Source organism: Galleria mellonella, unplaced genomic scaffold (assembly GCF_026898425.1).
Source record: "Galleria mellonella isolate WM207_F2 unplaced genomic scaffold, CSIRO_AGI_GalMel_v1 utg176, whole genome shotgun sequence".
NCBI lineage: Eukaryota > Metazoa > Arthropoda > Insecta > Lepidoptera > Pyralidae > Galleria > Galleria mellonella.
In genome coordinates this window covers 1900224-1919814 of record NW_026442019.1, presented here as the reverse complement: position 1 = coordinate 1919814, position 19591 = coordinate 1900224, and the positions used below count along the sequence as shown (strand labels likewise).

Here is a 19591-nt window from a genome sequence, read left to right as displayed (position 1 = left end):
GTAGGTATCTATTTATATTTAACATTTTTATCTGACAGTAAAATCCTCTAACTCAGTAGCGATGATGCGAACCAATAAAAACATCGCAACTAGATTTAACTGGCAGTTAAAACGAAGAGGTTAACCATCAAAAGCTGAGGCCAACCCTTCACTCAACCCGTTTCTACTGAAAGCCTCATTATGCTATTGTATACAATGAAAACTCAGGTTGCATCCGAGCACGGCTCTGAAGTGGACACGAGATAAGAGATACGTTTTGCACACTGGAGCGAGCAAGACACCAATATGTTACGAGTGCCCACTTGAAATATAAATGGTATCGAATTTGTGTGAGAGAGATAGAAATGGCGAACATTATGAGTGGGAAAGGGACGGTTGAGAGGTTTAGTTGAGTTTGAATGCGCTCGAGTAGATAGTGACCGACGCATACAGTTGTGGTTCGAATTGAAGCCGAAAGCGATTCAATTATAAATCAAATCACTCAATAATCTTTTTTTTATTCAATTTAAGATAAAAAAAAAGAAAACTTACATGGTGATATAAAAAAACAGCGTATTTTGTCTTAAGAATGAAAAATCTTATTCCATAAATATCACAATAACAAATAGTCTGTGATAGCCGAAAATTTTGTATTACTTAAAAGCAAATTTAAGAGCGATTTACGAACTAAAATTGTCATAAAATAGTTCTGTCATTTGCCACTAGTTCGCAAACGGCGTTGTTTATCAGTAAAGAAGTAGGTACATTTAACACATCTCGCTTTTAGAAAGCACTTGCGCTACGAAATACTATTTTTAACAAATCTCCAACTTTCTCAAATCCCTTAAGACCTATTGCTGTAATTAATAATACATAGTTCTTGAAGAATTCGTGTAGTACTTACAATTATGGGGAATCATTATGACTGATTTTCTAATCGCTATTCGCTTCACGTCAAGCCCCAGTTCTAGGTATTAATATCCCCAACTTGAGTGGATGGACTTGAAGTAGGTGTAGCCACATTTAACTAAATATGTACAACAAGTTCCTGCGAACACTTTCATGTAAATACTTAGAACGAGTGGTTCTTCAGACATTAAAAACTAATTGTTTGTGTACTTAAATACGATATAAAGTCCGGATATTAGATTGATATTAATTTATTTATTTAAATTTTAATGCACAGTGAAACTATGTAGGTACATATGGCGGATTTAACACTGAACGGTGTTCTCTGCCAGTCTACCATCTATATTCTGATTATATATCTGTATTTGAAGTAGTATTTGATGACCTGCAGTCAATTTTAGGCTTTCCCTAGAGACTGCAGCATGGGTTTCTTCAAAATGGGCGTATTAAGGTTTCTTAAGTATCAGCAACACGCGCGTGAGATCTCTGGTGTTTTAGGCGTCCATAGGCTACGATAACTCCGTTTACTATCAAACGAGCTGTATGCTTTTGCCTCCATAGTAATATAAAAAAAAAAACTTATCTGTGAATAGGTAAGAGTATAAACAAGCAATTATTGTAAGCTCTATTGTCCAAAAAACTTGTGGACATAAAAATCTAATGTCGTCGCTTTACAATGGTCAACCGAGGAGCATTGTCGCCATGTCGCGGAACATTTGGGCTGCAACTCGATACCATGTCGCTAACATTTGGTACCATTATAATATCTCATTACCGCACTACCGCAAATTAATGTGAAGTTTACAAAAAAAGTTATTACTCTGACAATTTTAAATACCTATAGGTATATGATGTTTTCCAATCCTTGTTCTTAGATGTTTTCAATTGGCTTAAAAAAAAAGGAGGTCATAACACCGTCAGTTAGGGGGGGAAAGGCATTGTTAGTAATTGGGTCTAATTGACCCATTGCTAGCAATAGACCCTATCAGGCCGATCTCCACACGGTTCCCCCTGGAAACCGTCGTTGTTAATTCTAGTGGAATTCGTCACGATGGGCTAACTGACCTGCCTTTTCATTCTCACCGGTGCCCCGCCAACGTATCCCGTATGCGCAGGTGGGGTTACCATTACATTATCACCATTAAAAAAACTCCGTCAGTTATAAACTGTTTTGAAAAATTATTTTTTTCATCTGAAAGGATATACCTACTTACAGATTGGTTCCATAGAAATTTTATCAAAATCGGTTCAGTTGTTTAGTTTTTAAATGAAATTAAATTGAAATCAAGCCTTGAAAGGTTTTGTTACAATTAAAATCTCTATTTTTTGTGAAATGCAATCTTAAATTGTTCTCTCTAAGATCTAAAACGGAACGTTACTTAAATCAATATTATACTTTATATAAACAATAATATAGATTCCGCGAAATGTTTAACGAAATCTCATAAAGTTTGAACAATAACAACACGCTCCTAACACGATGATGGTAAACTGGACCATCGAACCGTGACGTCTAATTGAGCGGAATGAAGCTATTGCATCGCGTTTTTTATTACTGACAAATCAATAAGGAAACACATATTTAACAGAACCTTAGTGTATTTTGCACAAGAAGATTTTGCTCTAAAAAAAACACTAAGTAATAGTCATCAAACCAAGTAAATCAATAAATAAGGAAACACATTTTTAAAAATAACTTATTTTGAACAAGAAATCTTTGCTCCATATAGAAAAACAACAAGTAACGATTAATATGAATTTCACTAAGAATTTTATTATAATTGAAATAGTGACAATTATTGGGGAGGCAGTGGGACCACTTTCAACCCCTAAGGGGGAAAATTGGTAAGGACAAGTGGAACTGACCGTTTTTTTTAGTCCATCGCGTTTGGTCACGTTAATCGAATTTAGACTATAAAACGATGTCAAATAATTAAATAGAATATATATATATATATATATATATATATATATATATATATATATATATATATAAAACAAACTGGATAAAGTAATTAAAATGCCCAATGACGAGAGCGAAGGTCAATCAATGCATGTAAAGTAATTAATGGGGAATCAATCGAGGGCGAACACGGCATGTTTAACGCACCCGAGGGCGATGAATGGAGTGCTGTATGGGGGTGTAACGGGTAATGCATGGTATTGATTTACTAGGTTCGTGTATATTTATAATCATTTTAATAAAATTGATATCTGATCAAAAGAGATCTATCAGCGGGAAATTGTACAAAAATCATCTGCATGATGCTTACTTATAATTAAGATATCTTGGATCTGCCTTTTAATAAGTTTAAAACTGTTATTAAAAAAAAAAACACTTATTGAACAAAGCTTATTTTACACACTGAACGATTACTTGAATGACAAGCGTGCATGATGTTAGTGGATCATGCACGGGCTTTAACGACCATGTAAGTTTAGACATAGTACATTTAAATAAATACACATAATGTTAACAGAGATTTAAAAGAGTAACTGTTGAGTTTCTTGCGGGCTCTTCTCAAAAGATAACAAATTTCCGAACCCTGCAGTAGATTAAAAAAAAATACGATTTAAAAGTGCATATAAAAAAGTCTATTTAGAAAAAAATGATTAGAATTGGAATTTGTAATAAATGAATTTATTATAGTTATGTTTGATATTCAGTAAGACTATAGACAAATAATATTAAAAAACAAACAATATCAATCTATTCTCAATTTGACCACAGACTAAAAGTATATATGCGTGCGTGTGTCAAATACATGGTAGTGTGTGTGTAATGTTTTTTTTTTTATTGATTTAATGTATTTTTTATGAACAAATTTGAAATATATTATCATTCTGCATGCTTCGGTAATATTGCTCGACGACAGTCCGACAATCTGGACAAACTAATGGTTGTAGGCAAGATAGAGGGGAAAAGACCACGCGGACGATCGCCTAATCGATGGTCGGACCAGGTAACCGCCGTTACGGGACTGTCGATTGCAGCTGCCCTGCGGGAAGCTGAAGACCGTGTAAAATGGAATAACATCATAAGAGAGGCAACAGACACCTTTCAAGGACACGACCTTCAGTAATGAAGAGGACGAAGAGAGAGATCATTCTGCACTCCTTCTCTATATAAACTATAAGTGTGCCAAATTTCATGCTTCTCCGTCCGCGCAATTTTCGTAAAAAGGGGTTACAAAGTTTTTGCTTCACGTATTATTATGTACATAACACATATAAATAAAATTCATTGCTATATTGCATTACCGTGTGGTCCCGGCATAGAATGGGTCACCCTTTCTTTTCCTATGAGTGCCGTTAGAGCCGACTTTGGGAACTTTATTGTCAAGGGACTGCAACAAATTTCTCTTAAAACATCGCTAAAGCTAAACTGTGATTGCCGACCCGCCCGCTAAACGTGGCAACTATGGTACTAGCGATATACTACTTATGAGAGACTTACAGTCCACTGCCAAACATAGGCCATGTTTGGCAGTAGACAGTCAAAGGCATTTCATGGAGGTATTATGGGTGTCACTCACATATAGTGTATTATGTGGTGTCTCTGGTGCTATAAATGTTTATAGACGATGGTTAACACTTTCTAACAGGTGGGCCGTCAGCTTGTTGCCACACTAAGATTCTAAGCTGCATAGACAAAAGTATTTTAGAACTTAGACAGTCTCTAAGCGACACGGGATCTCTTAATCTGCCTATGTGTTTATTGTACGTAATAAAATTCTGGAATTGTCACAGGAAAATAAAATGAAACCGTATGAAAGTGTAAATATCTCGCACAATGAGAGCGAGGGTGTCAAATAATAAAAGAGGAATATCCGCACATCACATCCCCCCCCCCCACTGGTCCCCTCGCCCGCGCCGGCCCAGCACCGTAACGCCGCAATACAGTGTAGCGGCAATATACGGAGGCGGCATTCCGACGCGCGCCGCCCGCCGCAATATCGTTGCAATATCGCCAAACGCTACACTAGCGGCGCAATTCATGTACTCAAGCGATGCCACTCGTAATAACTAGTCTTTACTTAGTCCTATTGCTAGCAAGATACCGTATCAGGTCGACCTCCACGTGCTTGCCTCTGGAAACCATCGTGGTTAATTTTTGTTCAATTGGTCACTATGAGCCAACTGACCTGCCTTCATCCTCATCTATCATCTACTACTGATTCCCCGCTAGCGTATACTGATGGCGCAGGCGGATTACCATTCCTTTTTCACCTATTAAAACAAAACTAGCCTTTACCCGCGATTTCGTTATCGTAACCGAAATATGTTGAACAACCAATATATAAAGTGGCCTATATCTGTCACCGTCCCATCGGTATCAAATAACAAGGACAAGATATCTAGTTACATCAACGTGTGAAACCTCGAAAAAAATACTAATGTCTATGGAAAATTTTATGAATATTAATAATAAAATAAAAAATAAAAATGATTGAGTCGTTAAAGCGCCAACTGATGACAAACAAACAAATTCTTCGGTTTCTCAAATGAATAAAATGTAAATTGTATACACGAACTTTCATTAAAATATATCTAAATGACAGTGAAAGTCGTATCCAAATCGTAAATATGATAGATTTAGGATTAATATTAAATCATGGCCCGTGGCCAGTTGAAGAAATTTTATAATTAGAAACCATTACAAAAATTCAAGTCTTACTTATTAATATATTATACTTAATATTCTAACTCTATACTGTTACATAATATATATCTCGATATTCTTATTAATTCTACTCTTTTTATTGTATTTTATTTCTCATCATATTTAGTAGACAATCACTTAAAAGGAAACAAAAAGAAAATACCTCAGGGATCAGAAATAACTGTGTATTATGCTACTGTGTTAGGTTGACTGGAAGAGATCTCTTTTAGAGATAAGTTCACCTTTGCTAACATTGTTATTAACTTATTGTTGTTACTGTATGTTTTAGTGCAATAAAGAATAAATAACGGCCATGAACTCGTGAGTGCATTTATATCCTTGTTTCCGCTTGTCGCTTATGACACGCGCGCGACGATTCCTCAGTCCGTCGGTATGCAACCGAGAAATGTTATGTGCCATCTAATGTGGTCACATTTATTATAGTACAAGCACCGCGCCCTTCCTCCGATCCCCCCCCTCCCCCCACCTTCTCCTCCACGACCACCGCCCTACCATCTTCTCATCATGTGACTTAATAACTTTAACATACTATCGTATGTAAATAAAAAAAATATATGAAAGCTTTTTATAGCCATCACAAATTTTATATTCGCTTCCTGGATTTAAACTAAGTTATTATTATCTACAACGTGTGGTTCCGGCATAGAATAGGCTATTCCTTCCTTTCCCGTAGGCGTTGTAAGAAGCGACTAAGGGAACTTAATGGTTGAGGAATAGACGGCAGCGTCCCTTTTAAAACATGGTCAAGACCTAACTGCGGTTGCCATCCATAATATCAAGCGTGGCAACAACTGGCAAAACTTTCTTTATGGGGAAGATCTATGTCTAGCAGCTTTTATCTACCAACTTTCAACATAGGCCTCCACCATAGACTGCAATAAGGAACAGTCCTGAACCACTTGCATCTATTGACTCTCTGCATTTATTCAAAATTTGCGAAAATCAATAAATGTTATATAAATTAATCTTATATAAATAATTGACTAAAATTCTACTTATATTATTACAACTAGTCAACGAAATGTTAACATTAACATAACATACTCTTTCACTAGTTAAATTTAAAGAAATACTCATATTAATTAAACAAACATTGGACGAAGTTATGAAAAATATCAATGGAAACATTTAAATCCTGCCGGGAACTCTAACAAACTGGCATTGAAACGAACACGCCAACCGGCCGCCACCTCAAAGAAAATGCAATTCACAACATTTTTATAATTTAGTAGCATTCAGAGTTGCTTGAGGCTGTTCAAATTAATGACGCAAAGTGAATTATGAACATTTGTGCAACACGCAAGCGAGAGCAATTAACCAATGTGGGTGTTGCACAAACCGCTGCACCGCACACACTTAGCTACGCTGCAAGTTATATACTACGCAAAATAAAATGTTTCGACGCAAATAAAAAAGGAAGTATTTATACGAAACGCTACAATCATTTGGTCACGTACAGTGCGGTTTCAAAGAAATGTTCTCAGGCTGTGGAATGAGCTCACTGCCGAAGTTTTTCCTAGAGATGTAGAGAGAGAAAAAAGAGAGTATGAGGTTCCTCAAAAAGGGTATATTAAGTATTTTTTTTTTATTTAACTTATAATGGCAAACTATTTGACGGTCCGCTTGATAGAATGTGGTAACCGTTGCCTATATACGTGAGCAGTACCATGGACATAACAGAGTGTACTGTTTCGCCCATGATACCTCCTAAGCGTTGCCATTCCGGAGGAGTCAGGTGTTATTCCTCTATATCCTGTAAATTCACGCCATATCCCATCCTTAAAACCGAAACACAACCATGCAAACACAACTGCTTCACGTTAGAAACACGAATGGGGCAGATCTGCCTAAGCCAAATGACTTGTACAAAGTCTTCCTCTGGTAGGTTTCTTCAGGGTCGACAATGCGCATATGACAGCCCTAGTATTGCAGGCGTCCATAGCCAGTAGTTGCCACGCTTGGCAGGCGGATTGTCAACCGCAGTTAGGATTTGATGAGTTTAAAGAGGAACGCTGCTGTCCAATCTTTCACCTTTCTTAAAGATAATTAGTTTTTTTTTTATACACCTTTGAATGGCAAACAAGCTGACGGCCCACCTGATGGAAAATGGTAACCGTCGCCTATAAACATGAGCAGTACCATGGACATAACACAGTATACTGTTTCGCCCATGATACCCCCATGCGTTGCCATTCCCGAGGACTCAGATGTTATTACTCCGTACTCAGTAAATTCACGCCATATCCCACCCTTCAAACCGAAGCACAGCCATGCAAACACAACTGCTTTACGGTTGAAACACGAATGGGACAGAGGTACCCAAGCAATCGACTTTTGTACAAAGTCTGATATTACGACACCCACGGGATAATATGTGTACCTGATCAATATTAATTCTGTTGTTATTGTATAAAGCGAAATCTACTTATTTCATTCATATTCTTGCCACTGTTACTTGGAAATTATTACTCTAACCTATGTTAAAATTTACGCGACAGTGTGCAGCTATTACGAATGCAACATTTTCAATTCGCAGCCAACGGCAGAACAAAGCGGGCGGACGTACGTTTCTTTTTTCCAGCGTCTGTTTCCCCTGGCGACACTGCGACACCGCGACACTCGGTGTCGCGACACCGAGTGGCGACACTCGACACTTTTGTCGCCAGTTAATTGGCACGCCCCGCTAAATGTTCTTTTGTGCGGCACCGCACTTTTATACTTTTATTTTGGAGTGAAACGTTTTGAAATTCAGTCTGTGTGTTAACTTGCGAGGGGGTAATGTCGCTGTGTTGGCCTCACTGCTGATTAGTGAAAGATTTGAATAATTTTTATGCGTTTACAAAATTAACAAGTCCTCAATTTGTGGGCAATGCTCAGCAGTGAATCATGGGGGGGGGGGGGAGAGATATTAAAGGGTTTTAACTGACCCATTGCCAGCAGTACACCCTATCAGGTCGAACTCCACGTGGTTCCCCCTGGAAACCATAGTGGTTAATTCTTAGTGGAATTTGTCACAATAGGCTAACTGACCTGCTTTCATCGTCACCTATCATCCCTCACTGGCGCCTCGCCAACGTATACCGATAGCGCAGGTGGGGTTACCATTCCATTATCACCGATGCAAAAAGCCCTGAACCACCTCCAGATCAAAACTTTCAGACATGTGCAAAGATATATCTTTTTTTATACAATTTAGAATAGCACACAAACTAACGACCCACATGATGGAAAGTGGTAACCGTCGCCTATAGACATAAGCAGTACCGTGGACATAACAGAGTATACTGTTTCGCTCATGATACTCCCCATGCCTTGCCATTCCTGAGGACTTAGACGTTATGCCTCTGTACTCAGTAAATTCATGCCATATCCCACCCTTCAAACCGAAACACAACCATGCAAACACAACTGCTTCCCGGTAGAAACATGAATGGGACAGAGGTACCCAAGAAGTTGACTTTTGTACAAAGTCTCCCTCTGGCGGCGGCGGTTTATGGCGGGTTGTACGGTGGTAAAAATCAGCTTTATCTAGAAGTAAACTGTTTTATTGGTTTTCTAATACCACGCGTGCGCAATAACGGGCTAAAAGCTAGTTGAAATAAAATATATTTATTTCATTACTACTATCAACATCGTCGTATTATTTTCCTGTAATAAACTGTTTTTTTTTTTTTTTTATGTGAACATTTGTACCTTTTGTTCTCTTGTACGTTATAACAGTACTCAATTTTATAATGATTAACATTAAAAAAAAACAATTGTTACAATGTCAGTGAATTTGATTTAAAAACTAAACTACTGAATCGTTTTTGTTCACATTTCTATTAAATTTATCTGTAAAAATACCCTTTCTGATAAAAAAAGAAAGAAGTAGAAGAAGCAAGAAAGAGAGAAAACATTTATTGCCAATAACAAAAAGAGTTACATTAATTATTCAATAGAAAGAAAAAAACTTTACATTTGTTATTGCCAACATGGCCGCCACTCAGCATGTGCTGCAGCGAATTAACTGCTACACCTCTGGTATTGTTTATTTCGAAAAAATAATTTTCCAAACCGGTTCAAAACTGACGAAGTTATGAGGTAACGAAACATTAAAAAGAAATACACCCGAAATGAGAACTAATATTTATAATAAATATTTTAGAAGTCGCTTCAAAATATATGGTTTATATTTAAATTTATCAAGTCTTCAGTAAGTTTATCGTCATTTCCCTGTTAAGTGGGGCTTAATATAGAAAATGTTCACTGTCAGCCTCCTCAGATTACGGCGCGAACTTGCAATTACGTGTGACTTGAACGGAAACGCCCTCGTTTACGAGAGGAAGTGGCGGAAATCAAGCGAGATTGAATTATCACTTTGGTATTCTTGCATGTCTCGTCGGGCCTCCTCGTAGGCCGAATGAATAATTACGCACTTTGATATAGTATTAACAAATACACGCATTCAATAAAAATTACGATCACTATTGTTTTTTGTCACAATTTAAATGTGACATGATCTAAGAACAAGAAATTACATAGAAGTAATGACAAAATAAAAACTGTAAATCATATGGTTGCCTCCTTTCTTCTTAAATTCAAATATAATTAGTAAAAAGAGGACGGAATATACACCATCAGTTGCTATTTTTCTCAATTCATAGCAGGCTAGTATATAGAAAATGTTTGATATGTCAATTATTTGTCAATAACAAATTTTACATTACTAGATTATATATTCGACACAGTTGATGTTGAAAGTATGCAAGCAGGTTGTATCTGAATTTGGTTGTGTTATACGGCCGTGTAACATTTTCTATACACTAGCCTGCTATGAATTGACAATTTTATCACCCCTGTCTCACCATTGTTGTCATATTATATATTATAAAACAAATTTCCTCGTCGTGTCTGTTTGTTTGCACGATAGTCTCAAAAACTAGGTGATGGATTTTCATACAGTTTTTACCACTGTATAGACTTTGTACTCCAAAATGATACCACTTTTATAGTTCCACTAGTGTTTTTGTATCTATTTACATACTAAATTTATAGTTATTAAATATTACATTAAGAGATGGAAGAATGTTTTAAAAAAATCAAACAATTCTTTTTCTTTTTTTTTTTTAAATATTACATGGCTATTTTCCAGCCATTCGAGCCAGCCAGCCAGAGTGATTCAGGAGAAAAAAAGAAAGACAATTTATTCAGTGATAACGGAATGGTAACCCCGTCTGCGTTATCAGTATACGCTGGCAGGGTACCCGTCTCTTACGGGTCGCAGGTGAAAGCAGGTCAGATAGCCCATCGTGACGAATTGCACTAAAATTAACCACGATGGTTTCCAGGGGCAACCGAGTGGAAGTCGACCTGATAGGGTGTATTGTTAGCAATGAGACAGTTAGACCCCATTACTAACAATCCCTTCCCCTCCAAGGTTCAGGTTTCAAATTAATTAAAGTATTTTGTAGGCACACTGGCTGAAATTTGATAATTATTTTTAAAAATATTTGGGAGCTTTTCTAACGTGCGCCGCATAACACAACACAACTATATAAATAAAATACTAGGTCTTCATGTTTAACGAAAGTGGCTTTGAAACTCTTGGCACTAGAGGACGCCACTCATTAAGTACTAGTAGTGAAGAATGTACACTCACCCGGTGTTTCGTCGGGTATGTCGGTGTAGTGATGCGGGGCTGACGCCTGTCCGGCGTATAACAGGTTCAGTTCCCGTGCCTCGTTCTCCTCCTGTGCCTGTTGCCGACGGAGCGCCACCTGCGAACAAAAGTAGACCATCAGATTTGTCACATCTTTAAATATGATGAAAGTGGTATGGTGACTCCGCATGCACTATTAGCAGAGGCTAGCGGAGTGCTAATAAAAGCAGAAGAAGGAAGAATCACTAAAATTTATCAGGAATCAACCACGTGTGTATATCTTTCTGAAGATCCTTGACTCCTGTCAAGAGTCAAGAGTCATCTAAACCAGCGTGTATGCATGAAAAGACTTATGAATAATAGAGACATTTGACAGTCGGTTCTCTATGCTTACCCCGTGAGGGTCTTGGCGTGAAATTAGACAGGTTACCACATTCCATTAGGTGGGTGTCAGCTTTGTCTGACATTCTAAGTTGTATGAAAAATTATATGTAAGGACAGACTAATACTTATTTATTTATTTATAGGATCACCAACATAAGATGCAATGAAACATTTCAATACAATACACTGGTAGATTAGATCTAACTGTTCTTACATTTATAGGCGACCACAGCGTGCCTTGTGTTTGATAAATATTAAAACTTAAAAACGTAACGTGTAACTAATGCTGGCCTTACTAATATTATAAATGTGAACGTGAGTTTGTTTGTTGCCTTATAGAACCTTAACCAATGACTGTGAAATTCGGTATACACTTACTATATGGGATAGAGAGAGATAAAAGCTACTTTTTATCACAATCAGTAAACTTTTGTACAACGTTTACCAGAGAGAGACTTTGTACAAAAGTCGATTGCTTGGGTACCTCTGTCTCATTCGTGTTTCAACCGTGAAGCAGTTGTGTTTGCATGGCTGTGTTTCGCTTTGAAGGATGGGATATGGCAGTAAATTTTCAGGGTACAGAGGAATAACACCTGAGTCCACTGAGGAATGGCAACGCATGGGGGGTATCATGGGTGAAACAGTATACTCTGTTATGTGCGTGGTACTGCTTATGTCTATAGGCGACGGTTACCACTTTCCATCAGGTTGTTTGCTATTCTAAGTTGCAGAAAAAAAAAGTAAATTGCTTCGAATGAAGTGTTTATTTGGAGAGTACATACCTGTAGAGATATAGCACGCTACAAGCTCGGCTCGTGCTCTGGACTGAGATCACTACTACCTACTCTGGTTTGTGTTAAGAATTTATTTATTAAGAAAGAAAAAAAAGCTTTATTAACAACTAATTGTATTTATACAAAGCAAAACAAAAATCAGACAAAATATTTTTTACAACACAGGGGGGCAAACGAGCATGCGGCTCACCTGATGGTAAGTGACTACCGCCGCCCATGATCATAGAAAGTCTTTATATCACATACCTGTGCTGCGCAGATAACGTAACGCGCTGTTACTCAGCGACGAGACTTCCTTAATTTATATTAAAAGTTTTAACATACCCGTGCAGCAATAATGCGCTGTCCTCCAGCGGCGGGAAGGCACTTCGCTGCTTCGTGTTAAGGCTTTATTTAGAAAGTATTTATACCTTATAACATACTTGAGCGGCCATCACGCGTTGTCGTTCAGCGATAAGGGTGCATTTGGCGCAAGCACAGTCCCGCCAGCGGCAGTAGCGCTTGTGTCCTTTAAGGGCCGAAACGACGCCGTGATTGCGGCATCGGGCGCATTTGGGCGTCCTCTGGTGAGGGACAAAGGTCGACTGGTTAATGTTGTAGTACCATTATCTGCTTGATGGGGGCGATGGTCGCGGTGACCCATATATGATTAATTAATAAATTATAAGACTAGATCCAGCACACACTAGTACAATACTTGAAACTAATTAGTACTCGGAGTTTTTGGTGCAAGACAGTCTCTGGCTCAAAATGCAAAAACTAGAGTGAGACTTTATGGAAAAGCCATCTGATTCGGTACTTCTATTTCACTTCGTTATTTCTACTCTCTGTCAATAAGCTGGAATGCTAGGAGAAAAGGATTGTTAGTTATGGGGTCTAACATCCCTATTGCTAGCAATATACCCCAATCAGGTCGACGTCCACGCGGCGCAGCAAGTATTTACAACATTTGAAACGAACAAAATACACGTGAAGGATGAGATGTATTGTATTACCTACTTTAAAACGCTGATTCATAAAATTCCTCATTCTAAATTCATATTAAAGTTTACTTTACTTAATAATAAAACCGTTGCATTAATCGTGAAACCAACATGGATTTTACCAATTGTTACAAAAACAATTAAATCCGGATGAGAATTTAAACGAAGGGCTCTTTTTTCGTTATTCACTTTGGCTACTAATATAGCATTAGATAGATAGATAGATAGATAATTTATATGCATTACTTACAGCACACAAACAGTACAAGACACAACAACAATACACACAAATACAAAGTGAAAAAAGATAAATAAATGATACATGTACAAAAATAAAAAAAAAAAAATCAAAAACAAAATCAGAATGCATAAAATTAGTAACAATTTTTTTTTTCTTCACGCGTGTGCCACAATAATACAAAATGGCCACAACTCAGCTTTTTGCTTTGCCCTAAAAAGAGCAAAACACTGATATTCAGTTGTGGCCAAAAGTGAGCCGCGAAATACCACTTTATTAGGTGTCTTGTTAGGTTGCTTATTAGGTGTCTATATTATCTGTGCTTTGGCAAAACGTGGTAAAAATCAAACACAAATTTGTGAATGGATAAGAGTAAGTAAAATGATGTAGATTTGTTAAAAAAATTTAGTAGGTATAATAAAAAATAGCATTTAAGCAGCATGACTTTAATATGGTAAATTAAATACATGTTTAATGCAATACCAAAAAAAAGGAAACAAAAGAAATCGACTTTAATTGTGGCAAAACCAGTTATATTGATTTTTAAAACGGATTTTTTTTTTTTACAACACAGAGGGCAAACGAGCATGTGGCTCACCTAATGTTAAGTGACTACCGCCGCCCATGATCACTTACAACACCAGCGGCATTGCAGGTGTGCTGCCGGCCTTTTAAAAAGGAATATACTCTTTTCTTGAAGGTTATGAATGATTTGAAAAAGAAAAATGAACGAATTTTAATAAAATTTCTATCGCACCAATCTGTAAGAATTTTTTTCAAATCTGCTTACAACTGACGGAGTTATGAGGTCAGAAACAAAAAAAAATACAATCAAATTGGTAAACTTTTTTTTTAAATCGTTTAAAAATCTATCAATCCTGATCACAATAAATGATTCAAATCACCTTAATTCAAACAAACTTATTTACAAACATTTGTCCATAGACTAAAGTGACCATTTACCATCAGACGGGCTGTATACCTACTTGTTTGCCGCCTTCCTGAGAGCCTACCACAAAATGTTTTCCGAAATTTCGGACCCGAACGAAACAAAAATTTGATGCTAAAATTACATGATACGTACCGTTTAAAAATATTAAAATATCGTTCCATTGAACTTTTATGATAGGATTTATGATGAACGAAAAGTTAAGCTCCATTTACAGGGTCGATTTCGGTACGAACAAAACCACGAAATTGAGCGCGAAAATTCGGAATTTCATTTCATGGTAGACCACCTGATATAAAAAAAAAACGTAAATCGTCTAATGCAACGCCAAGTTAAAAATGAATCAAAGCCCTTACCATTCAAGGACGAGTCTACGTATGGTTTTAACAATTAATAAACAATACATTGTTACATAGTTTTTTTTTTTTTTTTTATGAAAATGTAACCGCTCCTCTACGCATACACAAATATCTGCTACTATTTCCCAGTCACAATAAAATACCCCATTATAATTTAATAAAACGCCTACCGTATCATTAGAAACGAAGCTATCGCGTTACAGCGACAGTGGCCGATTGTAACACGCGATCGCACAATGTAACATTGCAGAGTCGCGTTACGTAATTGCCGTGTTATTTGTAACACTTTGAATGGGTGTTGTAATGCAATATGTATGGTGTGAACGCGAATAGGGAAGTGCTAATATTAACAATTACCTTTCACGAATATAATAGATACTAGTTGCTTCCAGTGACTTTACTCGCGATAATCAATGTCCTATGTTTTTTTTAATGGATGAAAATGGCACGGTAACCCCGCCTACGCTATCGGTATACACTGGCGGGGCACTAGTGAGAGGTGATAGGTGAGGATGAAAAGGCAGGTCAGTTAGCGCATCGTGGCTAATTCAAAGATAAATTAGTCACGATAGTTTCCAGGGGGAACCGCGTGGAGGTCGACCTGATACGGTATATTGATAGCAATGGGGACTAACCTCCCCATTACTAGCAATCCCTTCCCCCAGTGTCCTATGTTCGAAGCCTACGTGTACCGGGGAGAAGGGATTATCAGTGGACTACCAGGCCCTTTGTTGGCAATATACCCTATCAGGTCGATCTTCACACGGTTTCGCAATTACTTCACAATTAAAATCGATTTTTTTTCTGAGATAAAATCTTTAAATATATAAAAGTTCAAACGAAGTAGTATGTTTTACATACATTTAGTACAGCACAAGCGGCCCTTTTTTGTTATCTGTCTTATATTTTCAATTTATATTGTCAAAAAATTTCAATAATTTTTCACACACGTTTGTATTTTTTATGCAACTTAAAATGGCTAACAAGCTGACGGCCCACCGGATGGAAAGTGGTAACCGTCGCTAATAGGTAGACGTTCACGAAAAAAGATACATAATTGTACAAAACATTCCATTATCCTACGTATTTCTAAGAGTTTACAAGTATTTTTACGAATTCAAATTTACGCACCGCTAATGCAGTCGTCGCGGCCGTCGGCGTTTTACATACTTTATATTTTATATCTAGGAATCAAGAATGTTCATGTCTATAGGCGACGGTTGCCACTTTCCACCAGGTGGGCCGTCAGCTTGTATGCCATTCTAAGTTGCATAAAAAAAAGTCTTAGTTGTAGTTACCTATTTTTTTTTTATGGATGATAATGGAATGGTAACTCCGCCTGCGCTAACGGTATACGCTGGCGGAGCACCAGCGGAAGATGATAGGTGAGAATGAATGCAGGTCAGTTGGCCCAACATGTTGAATTCGCCAAGAATTAATCATGATGGTTTCCAGGGGGAACCGCGTGGAGGCCGATCTGATAGGGTATATTGCTAGCAATGCGGCTATTACACCTCATTACTAACAATCCCTTTCCCCTACAGTTACCTATATTCATAATTAATATCAAATTAAATATTTAAAATTTCATGTTCTAATACAAACTTTGATGAGATATGTCACGCAAAACGAAGTCTCAAGTATCTACACTTTTTACTGTACTCATACAACTGTATCGTTATATTTATTAATTGTCTTGTTTATTACCTATATTGTATAATGCAAATAAAGTACACTTATTCATTCAAACACTTTTTAAAAAAAGAAAAAGGAACCCTTCTAGGATCAATTGTGTCAATCTCTCAATATGTTACAGCCAATTTCTTAAATAATTAAATAAATTAATAAAATAAATATCTTTAAAATAGCAAATAACGGAATAAATAATAACCGAGGAATAACTACATGGGACAGATAAAAGAAACACTAGGCGTCATGTCGTATAGGGAGGTCAAGGATATGGCCTGGGATAGAGCTGGCTGGAAGAAGATGCATGAATTAGTTGCACCGACAAGAGGAAACTGTTAAATGAAAAGAGAGTAAATTGATAGAAAACGTTGCGACAAATCATTGGATAGAGTCGTGGGCGAAACAGTATACTCTGTTATGTTCATGGTACCGCTCATGTCTATAGGCGACGGTTATCACTTCCCATCAGCTTGTTTGTCATTCGACGTTGCATAAAAAAAGTATTGCCTATTGCGTTTAATATATATTTTAATATATATTAATAATAATTAAATTATTTATATTTTAATATATATCTCGTTTAATAGATATTTTTTTAAATAGGTACTTTATTGTAACAAAATGTGCAATACAAAATCCTCGCACAAATATCGATTTCTTTTTTCAATAATTTAATTAAATACATAAATCATTTTGTACTTCATTTGCCGACACCAGACGTAATTAGATACTTCATCACTAAATTTAATAAAAAAAAAAATAGAACATCCTTTTTATTGCCATGGAATTTAAAGCTAATATATAAAATTCTCGTGTCGCGGTGTTTGTCACCAAACTCCTTCGAAACGGCTTTACCGATTTTTATGAAATTTTGTGTGCATATCGGGTAGGTCTGAGAATCGGCCAACATCTATTTTTCATACCCCTCAATGATAAGGGTTACCCACGCCAAATATTTTTGACCATTTTTTTTTTTATTTTTGTTTTAATATGATTTAGCATTGAAAAATACAAACAAATTCAAATTTTCACGCTTTTACGATCAATCCCTGTTTTTTAATCGCGATTTTTATATGCCGCAATAGGGTTGTAAGATGAAAATCGAATATAATAATTGTAGTAGGATAAATTTTCATGTATAGTTCTAGAAATAATGTATATGGTAAAACAACGTTTGCCGAGTCAGCTAGTTTAATATATAAATTGAATGTTTTAGAGTGATTTCATGTTGCAAATATCATTACCTACCTTCCAGCGAGACTAACTCTTGGCCACAACAGAATATCAGTATTTTGCTCTTTTGAGGGCAAAGCAAAAAGCTGAGTTGTGACCATTTTATATTACTGTGGTACACGAATGACAGAAGGAAATTGTTATTTTATATATTTCGCTTTTTTTTAAGGTTGCTTTATTTGTTTTTCATTCTTTTATCACTTTTTACTGTGTATGTTTGTATTGTTATTTGTGTGCTGTAAGTAATGCAAATAAATTATCTATCTATGTATCAATATTTATAAAGTTATTAGTAGGTAGATATCTAGATATGTAGCAAATCACTGTATATCCCTGAGTTGAACACCTCTATCTGTGGATTGAATTTTAATACAAGCAAGCTGCCTGTCCACCTGATGGCAAGTGGTAACCGTGGCCTAAACAGAGACAGTAACCATTGACACCACCGAATATACTATGACGTCCACAATACCCATCAAGCATTGCCATTTTTAAACAGCAAACTATTATGCCAGTCCTATGCTGTTAGATTAGTAAATGAGGATATTAAATAAGCCTACCTATCTAATACGTATAGAATATTCATCCATAAGTATGTTTACCTGGTATCTCTCCGAAGCTCTGAGGAAGAAGGGCGGTAACGCGGCCAACACGGGATGCTGCACCAGCTGTGACACATCGACACCGTTCGGAAGCGACATTTCCATAATATAACAAACAAATCAAAGGTAAACCGTTCGTATAAAGCTTTCTTTCACACCCTAAAACTACCAAACATTTTCAAGCCAACTGGCAACACTGCAACTGTCAAACGTCAATTCAAAAATAGAACGCGCTACAGTAGAGGCGACGCTCCGCGGCGAGTTGTTACCAACACTGTTGCTTCATTTTCGGCACGCGGACAAACTGACAGTTGCCGGGGACGGGCCGCGGGACAGAGAGGGCGCGAGTGCGAAACGACACACTGTATACATGCGCTAGCTGCGTCCCACTCCCTCTATAGTGTTAACTGTATATGTTGTATCATCCGGTTATATAAAATGTAGTCAGATGAGAGGCCTGTAAGGGCCAATGGCGGCGCGAGCTGTTCCCGCCCTCCGCGCCGGATTGGTGTTCGTGAATGCTGAAACTTAATTTATAAAGGTGACTTTTTTGAGAGCCAGTTTTTGTTACCGGACAAAGCTCTATTGAGTGAAGCACAAAAAACACAATTATGTTTGTTATTCGCGTCGAGGATTCCAATCTTTTTTAATGTTTATTGTTGAGGTTTTGTTCGATTGTTCCGCCGGTGCGACGGTGCCACGGTACGCTACAGTACTCACTGGCGGCTGAGGTCAATATGGAGTTTCGAGGGCATTGTTTGATAATGAGATCGAAATATCCGATTGTAAATACATTGTGATCGTATGAAGCCGCCTCTCTAATTTATTGTGACACCACTTGATATTTCTTACGTTGTTGACGTGTCTTTCTTGATGAAGCTTTACTACCTATACATGACTGTAGCATTGAGAGGCAATGCCATACTTTGAAACACCCAATGCCCTTAAAATGAAATGCCCCAAGAAAATTAGACAGATTTGCTTTTTTGGAATCGCTTAATGATGGCTTCTGCCCTATCAAAACAATTCTTTTGCCCTACCTTAAACTACTTTATACCTTAAATACGGCCCTGTCTCTATGGTCTTCACATTGTAAGATATAAAACATGATACTCAACTCTCAAAGAGGGGGGAAAGGGATTGTTAG

General features: G+C 37.1%; 1 protein-coding gene across 1 annotated transcript in view; it reads right to left on the bottom strand.

The window, feature by feature from the left end:
* Nucleotides 1–18880, bottom strand: part of LOC116412930 (doublesex- and mab-3-related transcription factor A2) — a 36855-nt gene extending 17975 nt beyond the window's left edge. The window contains exons 1-3 of the mRNA XM_052893533.1: nt 18445–18880; nt 12814–12975; nt 11214–11331 (exon numbers count right to left, since the gene is read on the bottom strand). Of these exons, the coding sequence (XP_052749493.1) occupies nt 11214–11331; nt 12814–12975; nt 18445–18549 (385 nt within the window). The 5' untranslated portion in view covers nt 18550–18880. The remainder of the gene's footprint in view (nt 1–11213; nt 11332–12813; nt 12976–18444) is intronic.
* Between the last annotated feature and the right edge of the window lie 711 nt (nt 18881–19591).